The following is a 26,051-nucleotide window of genomic DNA, read 5'->3' as shown; positions in this document are numbered from 1 at the left end:
TACCAATCATAAGCTCGAGCTGGACTTGAAGACCAAATTCCAAAGGTGGAACAGCTTGTGGAAATCTACACTTTAGACCCTCCCAGTCGGGTGTCTTTGTAGACTATGAGGGAAATATATAAATATAGATATGTAAAGAAGATGCACAATATTTAATCTTGTTTTTGGATGGTTTTTTTTTCCTCTCACTTTTTAAAATAAAAAAAAAAAACTTTTTCAACAAGTTATTATAAGCAATTCCTTGCTAAATGTGTTGTGAAATATAAGATATAATCTATAATATTGTTTTTGAGTGATAAATGAATGAATGAATAAATGATTGTTATAAAATGAGATATATTCTCTCAATTGCTTTTTCTAATGGTGATACAAAAAAGTAACATGAAATGGAAAATAATTTTATATTGATTTTTATTTTCAATAACACAAAAACAAACAAACAAACAAAATACACCGACTATCAGAAAGTTCTTGTGGTCAGATTTATGAAAAAAAAAAATGTTTCATACCTTTGACTGGGAAAGGAGCAAAAGTCTAGTGTATTTATTGACATCATCTTCAGCCAAACCTGGGGTTTTCAACAACTCATCTAAACAGTCATGAAACTGGAAGTATGGAATTTTTCAAGTGAAAAGGTTGTAAGCAGGAGCATTTGAATGGCATTTAATTCTCTTTCTATAATGATTTTTTTACATTTGTTTTTTCCCCTCCTTTACCGTATACACAAATAAATAATTGTTTTATGCCTCACATCATATAAATATACATTCGCATGAATTCACACACAGAGAGACACACATCCACACCCACAAAACACCCCGCCCCCAATCACATACATGATCAAATCCCTCCTTTTCCTTTATCATGATAATTTAAACCTCCTTTACCTATCAGGATTCTCTAAATATCAAGACTACATCCAATACCATCAATAGTCAAAAGAAAGTTACATAATCACCTTTCTACATTTACCCTTGTCCTGAGAAAGATCCTGAGAGCTCAATATATCAACCAGTGCCTTAAGCGTAGAGACCCTTCCATCCCCTTCCTTTTCCAACTCCATAAGTTCCTCCAAGGTGTTGTATGCCTGAGAAGATAGTATCAGTATATTGATTAAATCGAGTAACTGCCTCTAAAATGAATTTATATGTAATTCTTCATCAACTTTAAGCGATGAGCATAGCAGCTCAAAAGAAAGAATTATAAGTTGCCAATTTTGGTATAATAATAATAATAATAATAATAACCATAACAATAATAATAATAATGATAATAATAATAATAACAATAATAATAATAATAATAATAATAATAATAATAATAATAATAATAATAATAATAATAATAATGCTGAAAACTTATATAGCGCTTTAACTCTGAGACACCAGACTCTAAGCGCTTAAATTACAAATTACTTTGTCTGAAACATACTCATTCGCACACACACAACACAAACCAGACACCTATCTTGCTTCTCATATCATCTACTAAAATCGAAAAATTTAAAGTTTTAAGCGAAGGTTTAAAAATAGACAAAGATTCTTTTTTCACGAATGCTCTGTGGTAAGACGTTCCAAACAGAGGGTCTGAAATGAGAAAAGGATTCCATTCCAGCATTTTTCCGTATTCGAGGACAACTAGTTTGGTGGAATAACTGGCTGAGCGTAAGAGGCAGGGTTTAGAATATCTTTCAATTAGTTCTGAAAGGTAGGAAGGGGCAGTACTTTCAAGACAACAATACACTAAAACACAAACTTTGAATTTAATCCTTTTCTCAACAGGCAGCCCATGCAAGTAATGAAGCAGAGGTCCCAGTTCTGAGTTAGTTGTAAAATAGAAGGAAGAGGACAATTCCTACCTTTTTGAAGAATGTGTATCAGTGTATCTAGTGCTTGACATGAGAAGTTGCTTTATCTTCGTTCTTGTTTGTGTTAAATTCTTAAGCTGATTCTTTCATTTATTTGGATTAATTCTTATAGAAGAAGAAGAAGAAGAAGAAGAAGAAGAAGAAGAAGAAGAAGAAGAAGAAGAAGAAGAAGAAGAAGAAGAAGAAAAAGAAAAAAAAGAAGAAGAAGAAGAAGAAGAAGAGGAAGAGAGCAGTCAATCACCTTTCGAAGAAAAATATTTATTTTGCATTATCATTTCCGGTTGTCTTTCAAAAGGAAACAAAGAGAGTGTAGGGAGGAAAATAATCAATGCTGTGTGTGTTAATTGATTACTGAACACGCGTGTGTTTGATGACTCGCTACAAGACAGACACTGTCACCCCTCTCTCTTTGTCTGGGGCACAGTACGCAGTGATTATATCCATGTCTAGCAGAGTGTATCGGTGGAATGACCATATACCTAGCTGACCAGTTGTTTTGTCTTTGACTTGACAAATAAATAGTTTCTTTTTCTTTTTTAAGTCGGCGTTCAAAACATAATAAAAACAGATTTTTTTGAGGCATGAAATAAAACTCTTTTATTTTCTTTTTTTGTTGGTTCTGTTTTTTGACGTTACGAATTTTATTTTTACTTTAAAAATTGTTTTTCAACACTTAACAGAGCAAGATCAGAAATTAGACAATAGTCAGAAGATTTACAGGCCTTAAAAGGGGTTTTGACATGAACAACTTTGTAAATGTCTGGTACAGCACCTGACTGCAATGAATATATTGAGCATTGACCATGGTGTATCGGACATGCTGACAAAAGTATCACAGGTTTATGTTTTAAAACATCCATGAAATTATAGAAAGGTAAACTAATCCAATGTGCATGTTTCATATGGCTATTTGTAAACTAAAATTAAAATATCAACAAATAAACAGAAATTTTGAACCATAAGCTGATAAGGAATTCTGATTTCATCCTGAAATATATCTGAAAGTCTTTAAATGAAAGAAAAGTTGAATCAAAAGTGAAAATGATTGAGCAACAAAGGCAATTCTGTTACAAGACTTGCAACAAAAAAATATCAGATCTAAGTTGATTTTAATCATGATTTTTTAAATCTAAAAAATATCTAGAATAATAGCAATCACAATGAAAGCTCTCTCTTGGTTCCTTGATTAGAGCAGAACACCAATACAGCATTTCATTTTCAGAAAAAAAAAAAAGAAAAAATTCTTCCTGTGTACAGTCATATTATTTAAATAGACCCTTTCGAATTCCAATTCAAATACTTTAATACAAATTGGAATTTATGGTGCATATACAAACCTTATTCTCAGCACCCGTTTCCAAATATAGATGTGCAAGTTTATGCAGATATAATAGCCTTTTTCCATCAGTTCTGAAATGAATCATAGGGAATTGTTTACATAGGAAGACAAAAAAAAAAAAGTTTTCTAAATCTTACATAGAAAATAAGTATGTTCATTTTTAAATAGTTGTAATCTTGTAAATACAGGTGAAAAATAATAAAAACATATAGCAGGAGAACAACAAAATTACTGAAGGCTGTATTGACATCTGGCATTCCTTGTTTGAGAAATACCTTGGCATAATTATAGCAGTGGCTTAAATTGGTTCCGTTAATATCATAAAAATCTTTAAAATGACGATATTAATATGAGCAAACTTCAGCATGTCTTAGTGACAGAGAGTGCTAAATGAGAACTGACAAAGTTCAACTGCATTTGCTTATCAAGCTGATAAGACAAAAAGAAAATTGAAATTAAACGGCTTACAGAAGTATTAAATGAAAAAAAAAAACATATTAAACATTGAATAAATAAATAAATAAATAAATTACCCTGTGGTAAAAGATTGAAGTTTTTCATAGAGGTCAACTTTTTCTTTCACTATCATGAGCTTTGGGTGCTTGTCCAGCATGGAGGCCAGTCCCTTTAAATGTAAGAATTATATCAAATTTCAATGATCAGATGCACTCTCTTTTTTTTACTCGTAATGAATTTTGTGGGCATGACTACAAATCTTTGAAAAGGTGGAACCTTTCCTGCAATAATATATTATGTAGACGTGAAATATACAAATAAATAACCTATAATAAGAAGGACCATAATTCATTTATCTTGATTTGGCAATGGTTAAAAAAAATAAAAATCAGGAACTAAGGAAAATTTACTATGTAAAAATCACCAGATATTCATGCAGCAGAAAATGACCTGCTGATAGATTGTAGAATGAATGGCAAAGAAGAGATATTGACAGCCCTTAAATCGTCGGAAACAGACAAAGAAACAGAATTTGACAATATTCATGCAGAAACAATGAAGGCTCACCCTCTTCATGGAAATGTGGGAGGAAGAGCAAGTACCAGCTGGATGAGGTGCAGGATACATAATAAAGCTGTCATGAAAAGGAACCTTAGTAATTGGAGATTACAGAAGGATCCCACGTCTGTCAGTGCTAGGTAAGCTATTTTACAGAATTTTTAATAAACAGATTGAGAAACTGTAACACTCATCTCAGATGTCATTTGACAGGAAGTTGTAAAGAGTGCAAATACATGGACCATATTGCAATGCTCTGTATCATTCTAGAAAACCCAAGAGAATGAATGTGTCAACTTCTTAGACTATGAGAAAGCATTTCACAATTGAGAAACAGAGAGAGCATGTGGAAGTTGCTAAGACACTATGGAATACTTCAGAAACTCACCAATATGATGAAATTCATTTAAGTGATTTTCCTGTGGAGAAATTCATGGAAGCTAAGTCTCAAGGATATTTTCTGTCAGTACAGGGGTAAAAAAAGGATATCCGAATCTGTTATCATCGTTTCTGTTTTTGCTTACATCAAGATGCCCATTGCATTGAGGAGAATGGTATCAAAAGGATGCTACGGTCATAACAGGATAACTTGATACCATCGACTAACTTGCTTAACTGCTAAAGATGCAGGAGAAAACCAGCATTATTTCAGAATCCACATAGTAGTCCTTCAGAGCCATTGGGACCATGGAGCCAGAGTTTATCCCAGTTTCTATAGCGTAAAACGGACAATAGCAATTGCTTGCTATCCTTTGGATAAGACACCAGTCTATCGCAAAGTATTTTCCACCAATTCTAACAGACCCAGCTAACCATTCACTGCAGGGTGGACAGGGGGGGGGTCATAAAAAACCTTGACTGCACCCGGGATCGATCTCGGTCCCTTTGCTTGTGTAGTGATTGCTCAACCAACTAAGCAATCAGGACCCCCTCATACACATGGCCAAGAGCAATATTGTTAAAGCCTCCTGCTCAACTCCCTCATACTGGAAAGTGAAACACATGAAGAGCATAAAACAGATGTACATATCTAGGTAGTGTTGCTGACATTCTTATAGAAACTGACCCTGATATGAAATCCTGGATTAAGAAGGCTAGAGCAGCTTTTATCCAGTTCAAAAATAGCTGGCACCTGAAATGCCTGTCAATTTGGGGAATGTACTTGTCACAGATTCTGTCCTTAAGTTGTGTCGAACACAATGAATACTATATAAGAACAACTTAGACGGTTTTGAGTGAAAGAAAATCACAAATCACGCCAACTCATGTACACAAGTAACAACACTTAGATGACAGTCCCATGTGTTTCCGCCCTTGTAGATGTTTTGTCATCAATCACGGGACTGAATTTTGCAGCAAATGTATTCACTCAATATACACATAATATATATCAACCAGCAATGTAAAGTCTGTCCTTTTATAATAGACTGAGACATGATATCACTCGGGGGTTGAAATCCAACAGGGCCATTAAAGATGGATATGCCATTCTTGTAGGTTATCAGAACCACAAAACAAGCTCTCAGAATGGTACACAGGGAAAGAAGAGAGGCCAAGCAAAAGACATCTGGAGTGACAATGATGTCAAAATAATTTGGGCTAAATTGAAGGGAGATTGAGAAACTGGCAGAGACAAAAAAACAAAACAACTCTTAACTAAGAGGTAAACGGCAATGTATTAACTCTACTATTTTTTTCTTTTTCTAAAATATATAACAATAAACAATTGATAAATATTAAAAGATTGTCAAAATGGAGTTTACCTGCCAAGCAAGGATCTGATCAGGACATTGTGAGGTTGCCTTTTTATAGGCATTCAAAGCATCATCAAACTTATTCAAGCCTTCTAAAGCAACACCAAGAAATACAAGAGCATTATAGTTCTTTTCTTCCTTCTCCAGAATGGTCTGAAATAAAAAAAAATCTTAATACAATACAATATAGTGTCTACATCCGCCATCCTTAACCAAAATGGCCCATTTTGGCTAAAGAGACCAAGGGGGTGGGCCATTCAAATAAATTAGTAAGGCTAAAAAAAAGACAAGTAAAAAAAAAAAACAACCCAAAGAACTAAACAAGAACACAGCAAAAACAAACAAGTATAAAGTAGAGAGAAGAAAAAAAACTTGAATCTTCAACATAAATGAGTAAATGGTTTTACGCTGGGAAGCTGAAATCCTGGTAACATCCCTAGCCAAAACAATAGGTAAAGAAAAAAAAAAAAAAAAAAAAAAAACAACCCCACCATTCCACAACATAAAAAAAGTTCCATAAATGAAAGTACGGTTTTACGTCAGTAGACCAAAATTGTGTTCTTCCTAGCAAAAATTGAAGAATATCATATATACTTAAACAAAAAAAAAAAAAAACTAAATTAATTTTTGTGTTGGATGGCTGATACTTTTGGTCTCCCTAGCCAAATTGGTTGATTTTGGCTAAGGAGACCTTAATCTTGGTCTCCCAAGCCTCAACCGTCAACCTGAAAAACATATATATACAGTAGAATTACTTTAAACCGAAATTTTGGGGACCTTCTAAACCATTTCGGTTTAAAGACATTTTGGTTTAAAGCAAGTTCCCGTTTTGCGATGTTTTTCAAGGGTAGTAACTATGTATTTAAGAAATTTGCTCATTTAATCGTATCATGGGTTTCCCCATAAATGTAGTTGTTGAATAAATGCCGTCTTCGTAACCATTTTAAAAATAATTATTTTTTTTTTTTTTTTTTTTGGTGTTTTTAAAATATTTTTTGGGGTTTTCGTTTTCAATTCAAAATTGTTGAAAGAGTTGTGTTCGGGATGCCGTGTTTTTTACATAACTCCGTCTTGATCAACTTTTTTTTCATCGACTTCACATAGTATTTTGATTTCAACTCCAACATGTAAGCACAATGCTTTCTTTTAGACATCTTTTAGTAAAATGTAAAGCTAAAATAAGATCGAAAGTTCTTGTGCGATAAATGATAATGAATGATGTGCAGCTACTCAGAGGTGAAGTGAAATGGAAATGAAAAGGCGTGTCAATGCTAAGGTGTCTACTACACATCTCTCTTTTGTTGAAAAGCCATTAGGTTCAAAGGCCTAATTACATAGAACCCCCCCCCCCCCCTCTCACACACACATTCAATCAAAGTGGAAATGAAATGGCATGTCAATGGTAAGTTGTCTACCACCCCCCCCCCTCCCCTTATTGTCGTGTTGAAAATCCAGTCAGTTCCAAAGCATCAACACCCGAGCGAGAACATCACGCTTGCGTGATTCTACACCCCAACTCCCCCTCTTTCCTCATTTTTCGCCTGCCAGTCACCCGTTGTCTTCCTTTTCCAGTCTGCGATCGTGGTGCTGGCCAAACCCAAGTGCAGTGATTGAAGTGTTTGCCTACCCCCCACCCCTCACCCTCATCTTATACTTACGCTCTTTGTTTTAATATCGCCGGGCATTATTATGTGGGGCCACCTTCCCGAATTTTTGAAGAAAAATAGAGAGAGAAAAAGGGAAGGTGCTCTCAAGTTGTTTCGGTTTAAAGAAAGTCCTTCTGAGAAGTATTTCGGTTCATCGTAAGAATTAGTACAAAGATAATGAAGAAACTAGTACAATTTATTAAATTCTTTGCGGTTTAAGGTATTTTTCGGTTTAGCTTCTTTCGGTTTAAAGTAATTTTACTGTATATATTTTCAAAGTCAACAAACCTTTTAGAAATTTGCAAAAGATTATCTTAGTGAATAAATTGTTCTTAATAATAGATGCTGATTTGTGTTACCGTGAAAATCACTATTCACAGTACTAACTGCGAATAAGCACTTCGTTTACTATTACTATTAGTATTATTAGTCATTGAAGTGGCGCCTGTATGTGGAACTTCAGCCAGTGGCGTATGATGAGTATGAGTATGAGTTGAGGGGACAGACACTCGTTTCGGGGGTATTACAATTTATTGAGAAAATCTGCCATATAAAAAATGTGTAAAGTAAAGATTGTTGTTCAGTTGTACTTTGCGGATATGGGCATGGGGCCTCACATATCAATCATCACTAGACCTATCACTATCACTCACTATGATACTGATACTTATGAATGACTGCTACTGCTATCATCACTAGGCACTTTGATAACTCCAGTCCAGTGGCCGCCGATAGGCTCACTGTGGTGAATCTCGTTTTTATTGGAACTTTATTTTTAACCCTTTACTGTGTTGGTCACCATGGCGTTATTTGTGAACCTACGTGACTAATTTTGGTATCATTATAAAGGGCACAAGCTTTCTAACGGTGTATTTCATTCTTAAGTCCTGATTGTATTTCTCAGAAAGCTTATGTAATAAAAATTTATAAATTTTTGAATTATATGAACTTTTTAAATTATGGATACATTTTAATTATACTTCATACATCGATATACAATTAATTGAAGAATATCTGCCAAATTTCATCAAAATTGATACACTCGCTCATTTTTTTTTTTCCCGCCACCAACCCCACTTTTTAGGACAAAAACCTCATATTTTTTTCCATTTTCATTTATCTTTAATTTTTTCAATACTTTCCATACATGAAAATGACTTATATGAAAATAAAGCTTATTTTCTGACCTTTAAAATGATATCTAACACTTGCCATTTATTTTTTTAATTGAAACAAAATTACTGAAAACAATAAGTCGGCCATGTTGACTGCAAGACTCAAAATTTCCCGATCGCCGCGAGGTGCTGGTTTTGAGGCAGCGGTGAGATCACAGATTCTCTCTGTAAAAGTGACAAAAAATTTCAGTAGAAAAATATAAATAACTCTGAAACCGTAGGTCGTAGATAAACAAATAAGGTATCAAATTTTATGTTTTTTTCAAGTCCCATCCCCCTGAGTCAAATCAAGATATTTTGAGTTTGAAATTTTTATCAAAGTACCAATCACAATCACTATCACTATCATCACTTCACTATCCAACTGAAAACCGATAAAAACTACCTTGCAGTGAGCAAATGCACCATCAAAGTCTTTGATCCGAATTGCTTCTCTTGCATCTTTGAGAAGCGATTTAACTTCTTTAGCATCCATGTCTAATAGGTAAAACAAACCCTGACCCTACACTGGAAACTGGGAAAGTTTACAGTGTAGTAGTTTACGATTTGTTCATTTTTCTCCGAACTTGCTTTTAACTAGAAGCTCAGCAACAGGCAACAGCTCTTGCAGTATAATATGTTGCGCGGCGGTATATTAAATTGGTAGTATGAGTCGATTGTAAATTTTCATGCACGAAATAATGGCTACCTAGTATGATGGAATGGTATAGTTGTATGTACAGTTATTTGAAAATATTTATAGAGATATTTGTGATATATTTTGATAATTATTCTCCTTCTTGCGATTATAGAAGAAACTTGAATGGGCCCGAGTACAGAGACAAAGATAAGTAGTGTACTTTTTAAGTACAAGGTGTCTTTTCGTAAAACTGTAGGAAAACTGTTACAAGACACAGTTTTATTTTTCAGGTTCATCAGTTTCTCATTTCTCACCAACTTTTATATCAATATCGATAAGGAAACGCATTACCGTCGTACATGTGAAGTCAGTGAAAAAAAAAAAAGTACATGTGAAGTCAGTGCACCAAAACCTACTTACCAACCGATTTCATCTGTTGATTTTTAATTGTGGATTAACCAAACCAGTGGGCCAACATTTCCGAAGGAAAATGGCTAGCGAAGTCCTTTATCAACGTGATGAGGTGTGTAGTATCTCCGTAGCTGCAGTCTGCAGTGCAGTATATCTTTCAATTAGTATTTTGTCATGATATTATTTACTGTTTAGAGATAGTTCTATTTTGTCACTTTATGTTTGTAATTGATCTGTGTCTGTACTGTATTGTCTAACTCTTTGTGTTTCATTTCTGTCCAGATCATAATCATGTGGCATGTGGATTTAATTTAATAAATGTCGAATAAAGCCTATATTTTGCATGGCAATCATTCGAGCTACTTTCTAGCTTCGCAACAATTTATTCAACATTTAGCTGAACCCAATACGCCTGATGCATCAAAGCAATGGAATCACTGGCTCTGTACATTCAATATCTTTCTCTCTTCGTTACCCGAACAGGCGACTGACAACAAACTCAATCTGCTAGTCAATTTCGTCGATCTTGTCGTCTACGAACATATTGCCGATTGTACTACATTCGATTCAGCTGTTGACGATCTGAAGAACATATACGGATACGTGAAACCAAAGAACGAAATATTCGCGAGACACTTCTTGGCTACTACAAAGCAAGAACCAGGTCAATCCCTCGATCAGTTCCTTCAAAAGTTGAAGAGACTTGCCAAAGAATGTGATTTTAAAGCTGTCCCTGCTGTTAAGAACAGGGATGACTTCATCCGAGATACCTTCATTTGTGGCCTCTCCTCTAACCAGATCAGGCAGCGACTCCTCGAGAATAAGACAATCGAACTTATGGCCGCTTATGAATGTCATGGTCTCAAGTGAGTAAAGAGCTACTCGACTATGCATAAAGATATATGTAGAATGAGGCCCCAGAATTTACTAGTTACTATAAATGAAAAACAATTAACGATTTGTTTACAATGAAATAAAAATAATGATGAAATTTAATTAAAAGAGATAAACAGTGATCGTGGCAGTTACAAATAGAGATATGAATATTTTGCGTAACTTATGATAATATGTCAGGTTCATAAGTTTACGTTTCCAGGCAGTTGATGGGCTTGGATGATCTATTCCTCTGATAACAGGATCGGACTCGTAAAATTCCACTTCCAGGCAATTGGTAAGAAGTTATTGTGTAGTCCTTTGACAGCGGGCTTGGGTTTGATCCTTGAAGATTATACAATCAAAGTTAAAAGCTCCGGCGTCTTAATGGTGTAGATATAATATCTACAAAGTCCCAAAAGATAAAAATCTTCCAGTATATATATAGGAATAGAGCGACTGGCCGTCCGGCATAGATTGTGGAGAGAAAGTGAGTGTCGAATGTTAGACCTATCAGCTTTTATAATAAGTGGCTACGTGACAGAATGTAGAATGAAAAGTATTCACTAATTAGAAATTAATTCGAGGGAAGGCTATAAAAGGAAAGACGATCTAATATTAGAAGGTAAAGTTTATCTAAGCCTACCGAAATATAACTGGAGTGAGATGAATTCAGTTCTTAATAAAATAAAATTTAATAAGATAATTGTGAACAACCTTTACTGTGACAATGAACAGGCTCGATCCTTCACTGAGCTGTTATTGACGTGAAATTGTTTAACAAGCCCGTTAAAGCGTTGATAGACACTGGAAGCTCCAAGAGTTTCATTTCAACAGAGGTCGTACAAAGTCTCCAATTGAAGATTTTCAGATCAAAGAAAGAAAGCTCCGTGTCGTCTACTAATCTTTTCAGTACAACCAAGGGTCATTGTTTTGTCTCTTTGGAATACTAGGGACGTTTCTATGAGAGTGTGAAATTTTCCATCCTGTCAGGGTTGTGTTCGGACTTGATTTTAGGTCATGAATTTCTTGAACAGCATGATGGAGTTCAAATATTTCAAAGGTTCAAAGCCTACTTTCTCCGTTTGTAGTCCCAGTGCTGCAAAAATTGAACCTGTTTCTCTTTTCAAGAATCTTCTTCCAAAAGTCAGACCTATTGCAACAAAATCTAGACGATTTTCATTACCAGACAAGCAATTCATTGACTCTGAGGTTCAGAAACTTCTTGACGAGGATGTGATCGAACCATCTGATTCTCCATGGCGAGCGCAGGTATTGGTGACAACTAACGAGCGACACAAGAAAGGCATGGTTGTGGAGTATAGTCAGACCATCGATCGCTTTACTCTACTCGATGCATATCCACTTCCAAACATTAATGAAATGATTGAAACAATTTCAAACTACTGTGTCTATAGCACCCTCGATTTGCAAAGTGCTTACCACCAGATCCCAGTAAAAGGCTTTTGAGGCCAGTGGAAATCCCTACCAATTCAAGCGAATTCCCTTTGGAGTCACGAACGGAGTGGCTTGCTTTCAGCGTATCATTGATTCCATTATTCGAGATGAGAAACTGAGTGACACATTTGCTTACTTAGACAATGTGACAATTTGTGGCAGAAATCAACAAGAGCATGATGAAAACCTTGTGAAATTTCTCAGGTGTGCCAAAGAACATAAAATAACATTCAATGAAAGTAAGACTATCCCGTCTGTTAGACAAATCAAGTTTCTTGGATTTCAATTGTCCAAAGGTTGCATTCAGCCAGACACTGACCGATTACAGCCACTGAGAGAACTTTCAGATCCTCACAATATCAAATCTTAACAGAGAGTGATTGGAATGTTTGCATACTGCTCATCCTGGATGCCTCATTTCTATAATAAAATACACCCACTGGTCCAAAATACCACATTTCCATTGTCAGGAAAGGCCAAGGACTCGTTTGATCTTTTGAAAAAGGAGATTGAAAACGCTGCTGTCGTGACAATTACCACAACGCTCCTCTAATTGTAGAAACTGACGCTTCTGAAATTGCAATCGCAACAACACTAAATCAAGGTGGACATCCTGTGGTTTCTTTTCAAGAACTTTGAACCACAGGGAAAAGAAGCATTCTTCTGTTGAAAAAGAGGCTTACGTTTTTGTGGAGGCACTATCTTCTTGGGAAGCATTTCAAACTTGTGACAGATCAGAAAAGCGTTGCCTTTATGTACGGAAATTCTGCAAAAGGAAATGTGAAGAATGACAAAATCCAAAGATGGAGGATTGAACTGTCAAGCTAGAGTTATGACATTGTGTATCAACCTGGAAAAGGCAATGTAGCGGCTGACGCATTTTCAAGGGAGTTCTGCTCATCTACTGGTTCAGATTTAGAAACTTTAAAAAGCCTTCACGACTCACTCTGCTACCCTGGAATTGCAAGAATGAACCATTTTGTGTGAATCTCCCCTATTCCGTGGATAAAATACGAACAATCTGCTACATCTGTAAGGTTTGTCGTTCTACAAACCGCAGAACCCCAAAATGGTCAAAGCAACTCAACCATTCGAGCGTTTGAGTGTGGATTTCAAGGGTCCTTTGCCGTCAGCGTTCAAAAATTGGTATCTGCTATAACAGTTGTTGATGAATATTCTCGCTTCCCTTTTGCGTTCCCATGCTCCGATATGTGTTCATCAACTATCATCTATTGCTTGTGTCAATTGTTCTCATTGTTTGGAATGTCTATTTCAATTTTCAATACATTCTGACAGCAGTGCACAGTAGTTGGTGTGCTGTAGTTCTAAGAGTGTTTTTCAGCCATCTCCAAGGTCAAGCCTGCTCATAAGCGGATGCAACCATGTCTTTGGACAAACAGCCATTGGTCACCATCTTTGACCTTTGGGTACACCAAATGCAGAATTGTGTGGAAGTTAATGGTTCTTATGTTAAATTGGTAATTGAATAAAGTTTCATTTGATACCAAATACAAGGTTATTTATAATATTATATGAGAACAGCCTGACAGGACACTTAATTTTGAAACATACCTCATGTGCCATACGTTCTGAAATGAGACAATGCGAACCCTGTTTGGGATCTTTTGCTAGGATGAGATGGATGTTTCTGGTTTTCTTAGGGAGATATCTTTATTTTTATGTAGATCAGGAAGTTCAGATTTTTGATGTAATATTTGTATGTTTTAAAACATAGTTCTATATTTAGTTATTTCTTAATTTATTGTTAGTGTTAGTATCTTGGGTTAGGATATTTAGAAGTTATATTCTATTTTTTGTTATATATCTTACAGGATGGAGACTCAGATGCATGGGATGATACATTGCTGATCAAAGCTTATGACAATGCAGTATCTGCAATGAAGGTATTTTTTTTTTTTACTTCATTGTTTGGAAATGAAGAAATTGTTGTGTTCAGATAGTTTCGATATTATTTTTACTGGTACAAAATGTTCATTTACTCTTACTCTCAGTAATGTTGATCAACAAACCGTCATGTACTCTTGCTATATATTAAGGATTCCGTGGGATGTTAAAATTTGATAGGTTCGTTGTTGCTCATTTGTTTCAAAAATACATGAAGGTGAAGGAGAAATAACCGTAATTGCACTAAGAATTAAATTTCCACTGTATTATATGCCAAATTTTGCTTTCACGATTGAAGAGCCAATAATAAAGTCATGCCAGTTTAGATTGCTAAACTTAAACCTGCTTCACATTATATAAGATTACAGGGTTATCTTTTTTCAGTTCCAACACTATCTCTGGTCTACTATAACCTTGTGACGCAGTGACTAAGCATTTAGAATGACTAACATAAGATGGTTTACAGATATCTGTTGATTTTATTTTAAAGATCACTGGATGGTAGAAGTGGAAAGAGATAATTTTTTTTTTTTAGATAATAGTAGTTTAGGGGGCAGTGGAGTGTATCTGAATGTAACAGAACTTTGTCTTTCTTGTTTTTCTGTGAGACACAGATTGCACTTTCATGTTCCGCATCACAAGTGACTACTTATTTTAATACCATTTCCTAGAGTGCTAAGATGCACACACAAACACTTTATCACTCCCTTTAACCCCCCCCCCCCCCCCCCCCCTTCTGCTCCTCCTGTCCTCCAACTATGTATATATATATATGTGTGTGTGTGTGTGACAAGAATCTATATGAATATATTTCTTTTCTTTTCTTTTTTCCTTCCAGGCAAAATTAGCTGCTCAACACCCTGAATATTCCATGTCAAATAGTACAACTTCAAAGAAAAAGAAGAAAAGCAAACAAAAGCCAAAGAAAAAGAAACTTACTGTGAGGATTTTAATTTCTCTATAATAATTTACTGAATTAACTAGAAAATGATAATCTGAGAACATTTAATGATTGTAATTTTTGAAGCCAATCAGAACATGTTTTTTCTTAACAAACGCTTTGTTTAAAAAACTCTTCTCTGATTCTTTGTCCACAATATTTTGTTGCTATAACTAAATAGTTTTTCAGGTTGATATGTATATATGTATCATTGAATTTTTAAAATTTTAAAAACGAATATTGAGGTTTGTTTCCCCTTTTCCCAATATTAAGTAAGACTGCAACAGATTAGTCAATGGCTAAAATGTTATTTTCCCTCAGAAACCAAAGTCTACTCAAGGTTGGTCAGTGGGTGACTTTTGTCAAGCTGAGTTCTCAGAGGATGGTCAAATCTATTCAGCTCAAATCTTATCAGTGGATGATAATGAGGGGACATGTGTGGTGAAGTATGTAGGCTATGGGAACGAAGAGGAACAGATGTTGGATTCATTAATACCTCCTCTGAGTGACCCATCTTCACAAGATCATAAAACTGACACAGCAAGTGAGGTTAGTAGAATTGATGACTTTTTAAAAAATAATTCGTTGAATTTTTAAATTTTATTTTAACAAGTTTTATAAGGGAACAAAATCTTTTTCTCTCAGAAACATAGTTATATCAGTTGAATATGGGATAAATTAATGAGCTCTCTCTTTCTTTCTCTCTCTCTCTCTCTCTCTCTCTTTCTTTCTCTCTCTCTCTCTCTCTCTCTCTCTCTCTCTCTCTCTCTCTCTCTCTCTCTCTCTCTCTCTCACACACACACACACACACTAAGTCTCCAAGTCCATGGCCCAAGCCACCAATAAATTGCCCCTACCCCAACTTCATTCAGAGGTAATACGATTTTGACACTGTGGATCACACTTTTTGCAAGTTTTATCTATCCCCTGAGGGAGGCCAAGGGTAGAAACATTGTAATGTTTCGGTGTATTGGTGAGTCACAATAATCCTCTTTTTTATTTTCTTATATCTTTTGTTCATCCTACAATTTCATTGTTTATTCCTGTTTGCTTGAGAATCTTTTAAAGCTGACATTTTGTTCTTAATGGTTAATCGTGTTTTTGTTGCTTCCTGTATCATTGTGCAATAGGTTGAAAGTACAAGTGATGTGCCCAAAGATAAGCAGCCAAGCAGGCGAAGATCAAATAGAGGAACTTTTGTTGGAGGGCAGTCATCAAAAAATAGTGCCCCTTCATGGAACTGGAACAATTTTGCAGTCCCTCCACCTCCACCATCAGGCAATGTAAGCATTCTTTCATATTGATGGTAGACCAATAACAAATGACATAAAATATGATACAATCAAGATAGTTGGGCTATCAAATTTTAAATCCTTTTTGTGATATTAATATGCATCGTTCTACGTTCTCATCTCACCAGATTCAAGGAGGTCACAACTATTGGGGTATTCAGACATCTCGATTTCTTGGCCCTATGTTTTCTTGTAAATAAATATGCATTCAACAATCATCTTAGCTTGTAAAGTCTCATTCGCTCGCATTCTATCATTTGTTTTCCTTATCTTAATCACATATAAGTATAAGTGTTTCTTGTAGCATGATGCTATTCAACTGTGTGTAGAATTTTTATAGGTGAAAGGTGAGGGAGCAGGTTGGTAGACATGAGTGAAATGGTAATTACAGCTGGGTGCGGCAGGTATTGTTTGTACTGAGAGAATAACCCCCAAAAAACATACTGTACAAAAAAAAACAAATAAACTTTTTCATCGTGAATCATTAGTTATCCCTTGTTGCCATACCAAGTTCTCATTCAACAAAAGGTAGTAATAGAGCATTTGTATGGTGCAATATCCACTAAACATGCTCAAAGCACTTTACAAGGGCCCCCTAACCAACAGCAACACTAAACATGTAAGACAAGACATGATGCTGTTTAGCCGATGTTACATTTTTTTTCTGACAGAGGCAATGCTGTAAATGGCCAGGTACACCCCACCAATACGGTGAGAGAATGGGAGTATAGAGCCTTTTCTAAGGACTCAACTATGTGCCGCTCAGAACAGGTCTTGATCCTTGGACCTTATTTTTGTTTGTTCTGTTTTGTTGGGGGGTTTTTTTTCGTTTTTATAAGAATGTAAGTATTTACTCCATACACTGTTTCATAATGTTGATTGTTTTATTTTATTTTTATTTTTTTCAGCATTACCCTAGTTTTCCTCCTCCACCAAATTTTCCAACCTCAGGCTTTGGACCATCTCCATCATTTCCTCCGGTAGGTGTCATAGAAATTTTCTAGCAAACGGATAGCTAAGACCTATATAAATGACATCTGCTTTTAGCACTTTTGTTTTTCCCTATATAGCATTCCTTATCCAAGGCAAAAATGACCACGGTAATACAATATGCGTTCTATAAAATTAAATACTTTGTTAACCATTTACAGTAGTTAACAGATGGTTTCGGGTGGGAACAGTACAGACAATGGGTGTTTCGGGTACAAACCCTTCATCAGCTAAAGGAACGTGGAAAACATAAAACTAAATGCAGTAAGAATTGTAGCGTCTGAATACCTGGGTGGTTGAAGGAAGAATGAGACATTAGCATGGTGTTTTCTAGTTGACATACTAAAAACGTGTCCTATCAGTCCCTGCGAGCTGTTCTTTTTGCCATTGTAATCGTGTCTGGAAACATGCAGATGCATTCCTTTTTAGTCACATGTAATAATCTTCCACCTCTCACTCTCTCTCTCTCTCTCTCTCTCTCTATCTCTGCTTTTTTTATTTCTTTTAGAGACCCATCAAATTCAATCATGAATTGGTGAGAATTTCATATTGAATACACAAGTAATGCTGCAGTTTTATAACACTGCATTAATTGCACAATGGTTCACCAGCAAGACACATAAGACCTTTTCATACCGGAAAATTAAAGCCAACAGTACAGGGTAATTTTTAGACAGCAACAGGTAGAACCGTCGCGGTTGCTTTTAACAGAACGCTCAATTATACCTGAACGAGCAGGCAATTTGTGTGCAGTACATTACATAGGGACACAAAAGTACAGATAGAATATGCTCCCATCACCATGCGGTCAATAATGTAATGTAAATAGCTTGACACGATACTGCATCATAATGCTTGATGATAATGGTGATGATGATCATATCATGCTAATACAATGTTATCGGTGTGCCAACTCCATACTATCATCATTTAGTAATAGTCAGAGACATTCAGTGCATGGAGCCTGAGATTGTCCCGGTTTCTATAGCGTGAAACTGACAATAGCAGTTGCTTGCTACCCTTTTCATAGACACTAGTCTATCATAAAGTACTTTCCACCAGATATAACAGTCTGAGCTACCCAATCACTGCAGAGAGACTGGGAGGTCAGGAAAAGTATTTCGACTGCACCTGGGATTGATCTATGTCCCTCTGATTGTGAAGCAAGTGCTCTAGCAACTAAACTATCTTAAACCCCAACTGGCATCAAGTCTGACCAAAATAGGCTATAAAAGACGTAAAATGATTATTGCAGTATTTTTGGAGAAAAAAAATAAATAATTAGGAGTGGGGAGATGGAGCACTGTTTGTATCAACATCGGTTGCCGACATATATCGCGCTGTGAGTCTGTTTGTCTGTCTGTCTGCCTATATTTATTAGTACAGTTGAATATACTTGCAAAATCTCTTATTATAGAATTTTGCATGGTAGACGTCCCTCAAAATTAGCAAAATTGACGATTAAACAATTTGGATAGTTTGTGAATCGAAAGTTTAGTGAAAGGAAAACATTCGGTTTGATGCTAAAAATAGTTGCCAATGGGAATCCAAGGATGACATAAAACAATCTTGGGTCACCTTTTTTTTTTTTTTTAATGTTTACACAATAGGAATGAACTAAATATTTGTCGTCCATTTCAAACTTTTCCATTTTTTCTTAAAAAGCTTGTATCTCAACTAATTCTAATCGCTCAGAGTGGTTCTATAACATAAATTATAGATTTTTCATATTCTACATGTGTAATTTTCATGCTTCCAACCCTAATTTGCACAATTCAAGGGTTTTTTTGGATTATTTTTTTTTACCTAACTCCTCTTGCATTTCTTATTTTATTTTTGAAAAGATGGCAGCTATGTATAAGAAAGAAGATGAAAACCAGATATATATAAAACTTTATAAATTATATTATGTGACCAGTGTCTCCTAGTTCTCATTTGTAAGTGATGTCTTTGATGCATGAAATTGATCATGATCAACGTCTCCTGACTTTTTTATAATATTAATAACTGACACTTGTTGAGCACTTTACAGATTATGAATTACATTACGAATACAGGTAGTCAAATTAAACATTGAAATAAAGTACATATTGCTTATATATAATAATTACAAACATTACAGTCGCCATTGTGTAAAATGAATTTTGAAAAAGTGGATTTTTAAAGCAGATTTTCTTGATTTCTCTAATGGGTTACAGTAGGGTATTCCAGAGTTTAGGGCACTAGTATTGAAAATAGCGATCACCAAAAGATTTTAACTTGCTTTTTGGTACAGATAATAGAGTGGTATCACGTGATGATTGCAGGCTTCTGGTTCGAGGCTTAAAGTTTATCATTTCAGAAAGATAAAATGAGAAATCATATTGTTGACCCACTGACTTGTTACGTGAAATGGACTGTATTCTATGAATTTGAATCATTTTCACATTTGAGTGTGTTCCTCTTAGTGGGGACCTGTGCTTGTGTCTGGATGAGACTTTTAGTGATTTCTTATTTATTTTTGAAAAGATGGCAGCTATGTATAAGAAAGAAGATGAAAACCAGATATATATATAAACTTTATAAATTATATTATGTGACCAGTGTCTCCTAGTTCTCATTTGTAAGTGATGTCTTTGATGCATGAAATTGATCATGATCAACGTCTCCTGACTTTTTATAATATTAATAACTGACACTTGTTGAGCACTTTACAGATTATGAATTACATTACGAATACAGGTAGTCAAATTAAACATTGAAATAAAGTACATATTGCTTATATATAATAATTACAAACATTACAGTCGCCATTGTGTAAAATGAATTTTGAAAAAGTGGATTTTTAAAGCAGATTTTCTTGATTTCTCTAATGGGTTACAGTAGGTATTCCAGAGTTAGGGCACTAGTATTGAAAATACGATCACCAAAAGATTTTAACTTGCTTTTTGGTACAGATAATAGAGTGGTATCACGTGATGATTGCAGGCTTCTGGTTCGAGGCTTAAAGTTTATCATTTCAGAAAGATAAAATGAGAAATCATATTGTTGACCACTGACTTGTTACGTGAAATGGACTGTATTCTATGAATTTGAATCATTTTCACATTTGAGTGTGTTCCTCTTAGTGGGGACCTGTGCTTGTGTCTGGATGAGACTTTTAGTGATTTCTTATTTTATTTTTGAAAGATGGCAGCTATGTATAAGAAAGAAGATGAAAACCAGATATATATAAAACTTTATAAATTATATTATGTGACCAGTGTCTCCTAGTTCTCATTTGTAAGTGATGTCTTTGATGCATGAAATTGATCATGATCAACGTCTCCTGACTTTTTTATAATATTAATAACTGACACTTGTTGAGCACTTTACAGATTATGAATTACATTACGAATACAGGTAGTCAAATTAAACATTGAAATAAAGTACATATTGCTTATATATAATAATTACAAACATTACAGTCGCCATTGTGTAAATGAATTTTGAAAAAGTGGATTTTTAAAGCAGATTTTCTTGATTTCTCTAATGGGTTACAGTAGGGTATTCAGAGTTTAGGGCACTAGTATTGAAAATAGCGATCACCAAAAGATTTTAACTTGCTTTTTGGTACAGATAATAGAGTGGTATCACGTGATGATTGCAGGCTTCTGGTTCGAGGCTTAAAGTTTATCATTTCAGAAAGATAAAATGAGAAATCATATTGTTGACCCACTGACTTGTTACGTGAAATGGACTGTATTCTATGAATTTGAATCATTTTCACATTTGAGTGTGTTCCTCTTAGTGGGGACCTGTGCTTGTGTCTGGATGAGACTTTAGTGATTTCTTATTTTATTTTTGAAAAGATGGCAGCTATGTATAAGAAAGAAGATGAAAACCAGATATATATAAAACTTTATAAATTATATTATGTGACCCAGTGTCTCCTAGTTCTCATTTGTAAGTGATGTCTTTGATGCATGAAATTGATCATGATCAACGTCTCCTGACTTTTTTATAATATTAATAACTGACACTTGTTGAGCACTTTACAGATTATGAATTACATTACGAATACAGGTAGTCAAATTAAACATTGAAATAAAGTACATATTGCTTATATATAATAATTACAAACATTACAGTCGCCATTGTGTAAAATGAATTTTGAAAAAGTGGATTTTTAAAGCAGATTTTCTTGATTTCTCTAATGGGTTACAGTAGGGTATTCCAGAGTTTAGGGCACTAGTATTGAAAATAGCGATCACCAAAAGATTTTAACTTGCTTTTTGGTACAGATAATAGAGTGGTATCACGTGATGATTGCAGGCTTCTGGTTCGAGGCTTAAAGTTTATCATTTCAGAAAGATAAAATGAGAAATCATATTGTTGACCCACTGACTTGTTACGTGAAATGGACTGTATTCTATGAATTTGAATCATTTTCACATTTGAGTGTGTTCCTCTTAGTGGGGACCTGTGCTTGTGTCTGGATGAGACTTTTAGTGATTTCTTATTTTATTTTTGAAAAGATGGCAGCTATGTATAAGAAAGAAGATGAAAACCAGATATATATAAAACTTTATAAATTATATTATGTGACCCAGTGTCTCCTAGTTCTCATTTGTAAGTGATGTCTTTGATGCATGAAATTGATCATGATCAACGTCTCCTGACTTTTTTATAATATTAATAACTGACACTTGTTGAGCACTTTACAGATTATGAATTACATTACGAATACAGGTAGTCAAATTAAACATTGAAATAAAGTACATATTGCTTATATATAATAATTACAAACATTACAGTCGCCATTGTGTAAAATGAATTTTGAAAAAGTGGATTTTTAAAGCAGATTTTCTTGATTTCTCTAATGGGTTACAGTAGGGTATTCCAGAGTTTAGGGCACTAGTATTGAAAATAGCGATCACCAAAAGATTTTAACTTGCTTTTTGGTACAGATAATAGAGTGGTATCACGTGATGATTGCAGGCTTCTGGTTCGAGGCTTAAAGTTTATCATTTCAGAAAGATAAAATGAGAAATCATATTGTTGACCCACTGACTTGTTACGTGAAATGGACTGTATTCTATGAATTTGAATCATTTTCACATTTGAGTGTGTTCCTCTTAGTGGGGACCTGTGCTTGTGTCTGGATGAGACTTTTAGTGATTTCAACTACACCTGTTTCTTATTTGAACCAATTCCCCTTTGTCTTCCCTTTTCTTGGATGTTTTATTGTAATTCTAGAACTTTTTACTGGCGCTGATATGACCTTAATATGTTGCAAGCGCCGTAAAACCCTTAAAAACATTTTAAAAAACATAAAACATCAAGCGGATTTGTCTTTTGTAAAGTATCTTACTGTTGGGGATTTTTTAAATTACCCCTTTGAAAGAAAAAAAGGATGGTAAAGTTTGCCAGAGAAAGCTGACTTAAAAATAAAGAAAACATTTTGACCGCCTGCTCTCTAATATTTGCTTACATTACATCAACTAAATTGTAAGATAAGAAATTATCTTCTTAAAAACTCTCTTGGAAACTTTAAAACTGATGTCTATTACTATTACATAGTTTTATTTTCATTCAAACACCAGTTGTTGTTTGTTTTTTATCCATTGTATGTTTATAGAGGAATAAGTGAATATTTTGTGCAAACAGCTTTAATTTTTGATCTTGAAAATTTTTGTCAGATGTTCCCTGGAATACCACCCCCACCCCCAATGTTTAATAGTCAGGATGAGAGTACGGAAAATGAGGCCCTGTACAGTATGTTAATATCGTGGTATATGAGTGGATACCACACAGGATATTACCAGGTAATTCTACATGTATGTTCTTTTAGTGTAAACAGGAAGGAAGAATTTGTGAGTTGAAAGAAATTCTGTCTCATAGTAAGAGAATTAGAGAACAAGTTTGATTTTAAATTTCCAAAAATTAATAATGCATTATGAAACTAATTCTTGACAACTGGAAGTAAGAGCACTGATATATTTTTAGCATAGTGTCAATGTGCCTTAATTTTTTATTTATCTGTTTTCTCACTAAAGCGTATTTCATTTGTTGTTTCAGGTTTATTTTTACCCCACCCCTCACTGATTTTGCTAAATTCAGATTACTATAAAACATCTAACTCAGCCTCTGAAATATCTGATGATAAATTAAAGATAAAGGGGAAGTCTGAATATTTATAATATGAATAAATGATGAACTATTGTGATTTGCTTGATTATGAAATATACCTTTAACTATTATTTGCCTTCTCTTAATCTATATTTTAAACTAAAGTCTTTTTTAAAAAGGAGAAAAGAATAGTGTGACACACCCTTATGAAATTTTAAAATAAAGATAAAAGAACCTTCTACTATTTCTGAACATTCCATTCACCTATGATTTTCTACTTTCTTTTTTGTATCTTTAGGGATTGAAAAGTGGCAAATCCACATGTGTGTTCCCTGGCCCTCACAGGTGATAAGTAGATCACCTTTATTGTTCACAGAGTGATTGATTTGGATTGGCCCCGACGCAAAAATATCAGCAGTATCATTTGTTTCGTTGATTAAATGAAACTTACTTCTTTCGTTTATTATTTACTATATTTTCATGCACTTTCAAGCCTATTAAATATACAGGAGAAGCTTCTCAATTTTGTTTCTTTTATTTAAAAATTTATTGAGCGTGTTGTGTGTAAAACATGTCTTGTTCTAGTAGTGCATAGTAGAACAAACTGTATCACTTCTCATTTGTTATGAGGGCGTACATGATAAATGGAATGACAATTTTGGTGGAATGACGATTTGTTTTTCCAGGAATGTAACAGTTGATTTGTTTAGACAGCACGGCAATAAGTTAGACAAGTCAACTTTAAAAGGATTTAAGAAAATAAAATTCTAAGCAGACAGGTTCCAACACAAAGTTAGAAAGAAAAAAACAGTGCAGGTTTTTACCATCTGCCCCTTCTCCTCTCTCATTCATAGATGGGGTAGGTATTTCTAACCTCCCATGGTGGGCGGATGTCACTTGCATGTTGCTCTCTGTCTTTGTTCTGAATTGTCTCGTTTTTGTTTTTTTTCCTGTATATGGATTGAGATTGCTCTTTTTTTTTTTCCTGGTACTTTTCTGAGAGGGAGGCAGTTAAATGTAGCATTCTTTTTTTTTTTTTTTGAGAGGTGATGTTTTGTTTTTCTTTATAAATCATTTCTATATTAGGTACTCTTAAAGTTTTGAATATATTGTACATCTTTTATCCTTGTATCCTTTGCATGTGCCTGGATGGGACTTTTTGTGCGGCTATGTGGTCTAGTGGTATGACACTCGCTTTCGGATCGGAAGGTCCTGGGTTCGAGCCTCGCGCTCGGCGCATAGTTTAGTCCTTGGAAAAGGCTCTTTACTCACATTCTCTCACCGTACTCGGATGTAAAATGAGTACCTGGCCGTTAACAGCGTTGTCTTTGTCCGAAAAATTGTAATATCGCCTGAACGAGGCGTCATGTCCCGTCCTACATGTTATATATTGCTGTTGACCAGGAACCCCTTGTAAAGCGCTTTGAGCACATTTAGTGGATATTGCGCTATATAAAAGCTCAATTTAAAAAAAAAAAAATTTATTTTAGGTAATATTAAGATAGGCACATTAATGCTGCAATGAGGGAATACGGAGACAGAAGTGACTACCCCCACCCATATGAGAGGGTGCCAAAAGCTGTAAATTTTGTTTCACTGTTTTTCAGCACTTTTTAGCACCAGCGCTAGAGTCATTTATGCATGCAGACCTGCCAACCCTTCATATTCCAAAAGTGGAATCATATCACAAGTATTAGGTAATAGAAGGGGGGAGGAGTGCATTTAATTCACAGTGATCAAATATTTCATACTTTTCACTTCCATGGAGAATATCCAAATTGACCTGCAACTACAGCTACAACAGTGTTCATGCAGCTCCTTACTCTTTCCGTAGTTCAGGCTTCAATTATATATAGCAGTTTCGAAGGCAAGAGGGAAAAAACGGTTAATTTTAGGTACGGAAAACCCAAATTTAGATTATATAATTGTTGTCTTTAAGTTGCATTCAATAGGTAGAGCTTTTTTTCCTGATTAAAATGGTATAAAAATTATTAAATTTGATTAAAAATTTAAACATGTGTTATTTTGAAATTTGTAGAAAATCGCCCAAATTTGGGGTGCTTTGGAAAGCAACCTTATGTCCGTTGTCAAAATGCCGTATTTTCATAAATATTCAAGCCATACCTCTGTAACTTTCTAACAGTACACATCTTTTTATAAACAATATATGTATTTTTTTCCTGAGCTCAACTTTAAGTAAAATAGAAATAATTTGCCCCCAAAGTAGCTGACAAAGCCAAAATTGTCAATTTCAACGCGAAGTTACGAAATATCAGCGATTGTGCCCCTTGCCTGAGCCGGCGTATGAGTGAAGGGAATACGGCAAATGTTGTAGTTGTAGTTGTAGTTCGTTTCAGTTGGCTGGTGAACGCAAAGCTATAAATTTTGCTTTCGTATACATCGTGTTAAAGCTGAGATTTTAAACTTTCTTTTGATACCAGAATCGACCAAACCGTTTTCCTTAATTTTTTTATCAATTTAAAGTTTTTAACTTGAAACTGCGATCAGCCGAGCGGAGAGAAAAGACGACCGTCAGCTACGGTGTTCGAGTAGCAGAGCGCCGGTTCCAAAATCAGAGTTTACTCCTCTTCTTCAACTCAAAGCCATGAAATAACGGCAAATGCTATGAAAAAAGCATAAACATTTTTTAAAAGATGAGGATTTGAGATTTAATTTGA

At 34.8% G+C, this 26,051-nt stretch overlaps 2 protein-coding genes across 2 annotated transcripts in view; one reads left to right on the top strand and one right to left on the bottom strand.

The window, feature by feature from the left end:
- Positions 1-9,394, bottom strand: part of LOC144966312 (tetratricopeptide repeat protein 37-like) — a 56,891-nt gene extending 47,497 nt beyond the window's left edge. Inside the window, exons 1-7 of the mRNA XM_078902549.1 lie at positions 9,181-9,394; positions 5,984-6,127; positions 3,740-3,831; positions 3,205-3,277; positions 959-1,087; positions 510-605; positions 4-103 (exon numbers count right to left, since the gene is read on the bottom strand). Of these exons, the coding sequence (XP_078758675.1) occupies positions 4-103; positions 510-605; positions 959-1,087; positions 3,205-3,277; positions 3,740-3,831; positions 5,984-6,127; positions 9,181-9,270 (724 nt within the window). The 5' untranslated portion in view covers positions 9,271-9,394. The remainder of the gene's footprint in view (positions 1-3; positions 104-509; positions 606-958; positions 1,088-3,204; positions 3,278-3,739; positions 3,832-5,983; positions 6,128-9,180) is intronic.
- Positions 9,395-9,672: 278 nt separating this feature from the next.
- LOC144966311 (survival motor neuron protein 1-like) lies at positions 9,673-23,892 on the top strand. Its single transcript, XM_078902548.1, has 8 exons — positions 9,673-9,937; positions 13,989-14,060; positions 14,900-15,001; positions 15,323-15,550; positions 16,132-16,284; positions 17,202-17,273; positions 22,944-23,069; positions 23,672-23,892. Exons 1-8 carry the CDS (start codon positions 9,905-9,907, stop codon positions 23,720-23,722), a joined length of 837 nt encoding a protein of 278 aa, XP_078758674.1. The 5' UTR covers positions 9,673-9,904; the 3' UTR covers positions 23,723-23,892.
- The last annotated feature ends 2,159 nt before the right edge of the window (positions 23,893-26,051 follow it).

The sequence above is a fragment of the Berghia stephanieae genome, chromosome 2 (genome assembly GCF_034508935.2).
Source record: "Berghia stephanieae isolate SIO BIC M18660-M18661 chromosome 2, UCSD_Bste_1.3, whole genome shotgun sequence".
Taxonomy (NCBI): domain Eukaryota; kingdom Metazoa; phylum Mollusca; class Gastropoda; order Nudibranchia; family Aeolidiidae; genus Berghia; species Berghia stephanieae.
Note: the sequence above shows the minus strand (reverse complement) of the source record. Positions and strands in the feature narration are given on the sequence as shown.

Excerpts from the sequence above, each read along its gene's own strand:
- LOC144966311 (XM_078902548.1), top strand. The coding sequence starts at position 9,905 with ATGGCTAGCGAAGTCCTTTATCAACGTGATGAG. Across the intron at positions 14,061-14,899 it reads ATGCAGTATCTGCAATGAAG|GCAAAATTAGCTGCTCAACA; the intron begins GTATTTTTTTTT and ends TTTTCCTTCCAG. Across the intron at positions 16,285-17,201 it reads CACCTCCACCATCAGGCAAT|CATTACCCTAGTTTTCCTCC; the intron begins GTAAGCATTCTT and ends TATTTTTTTCAG.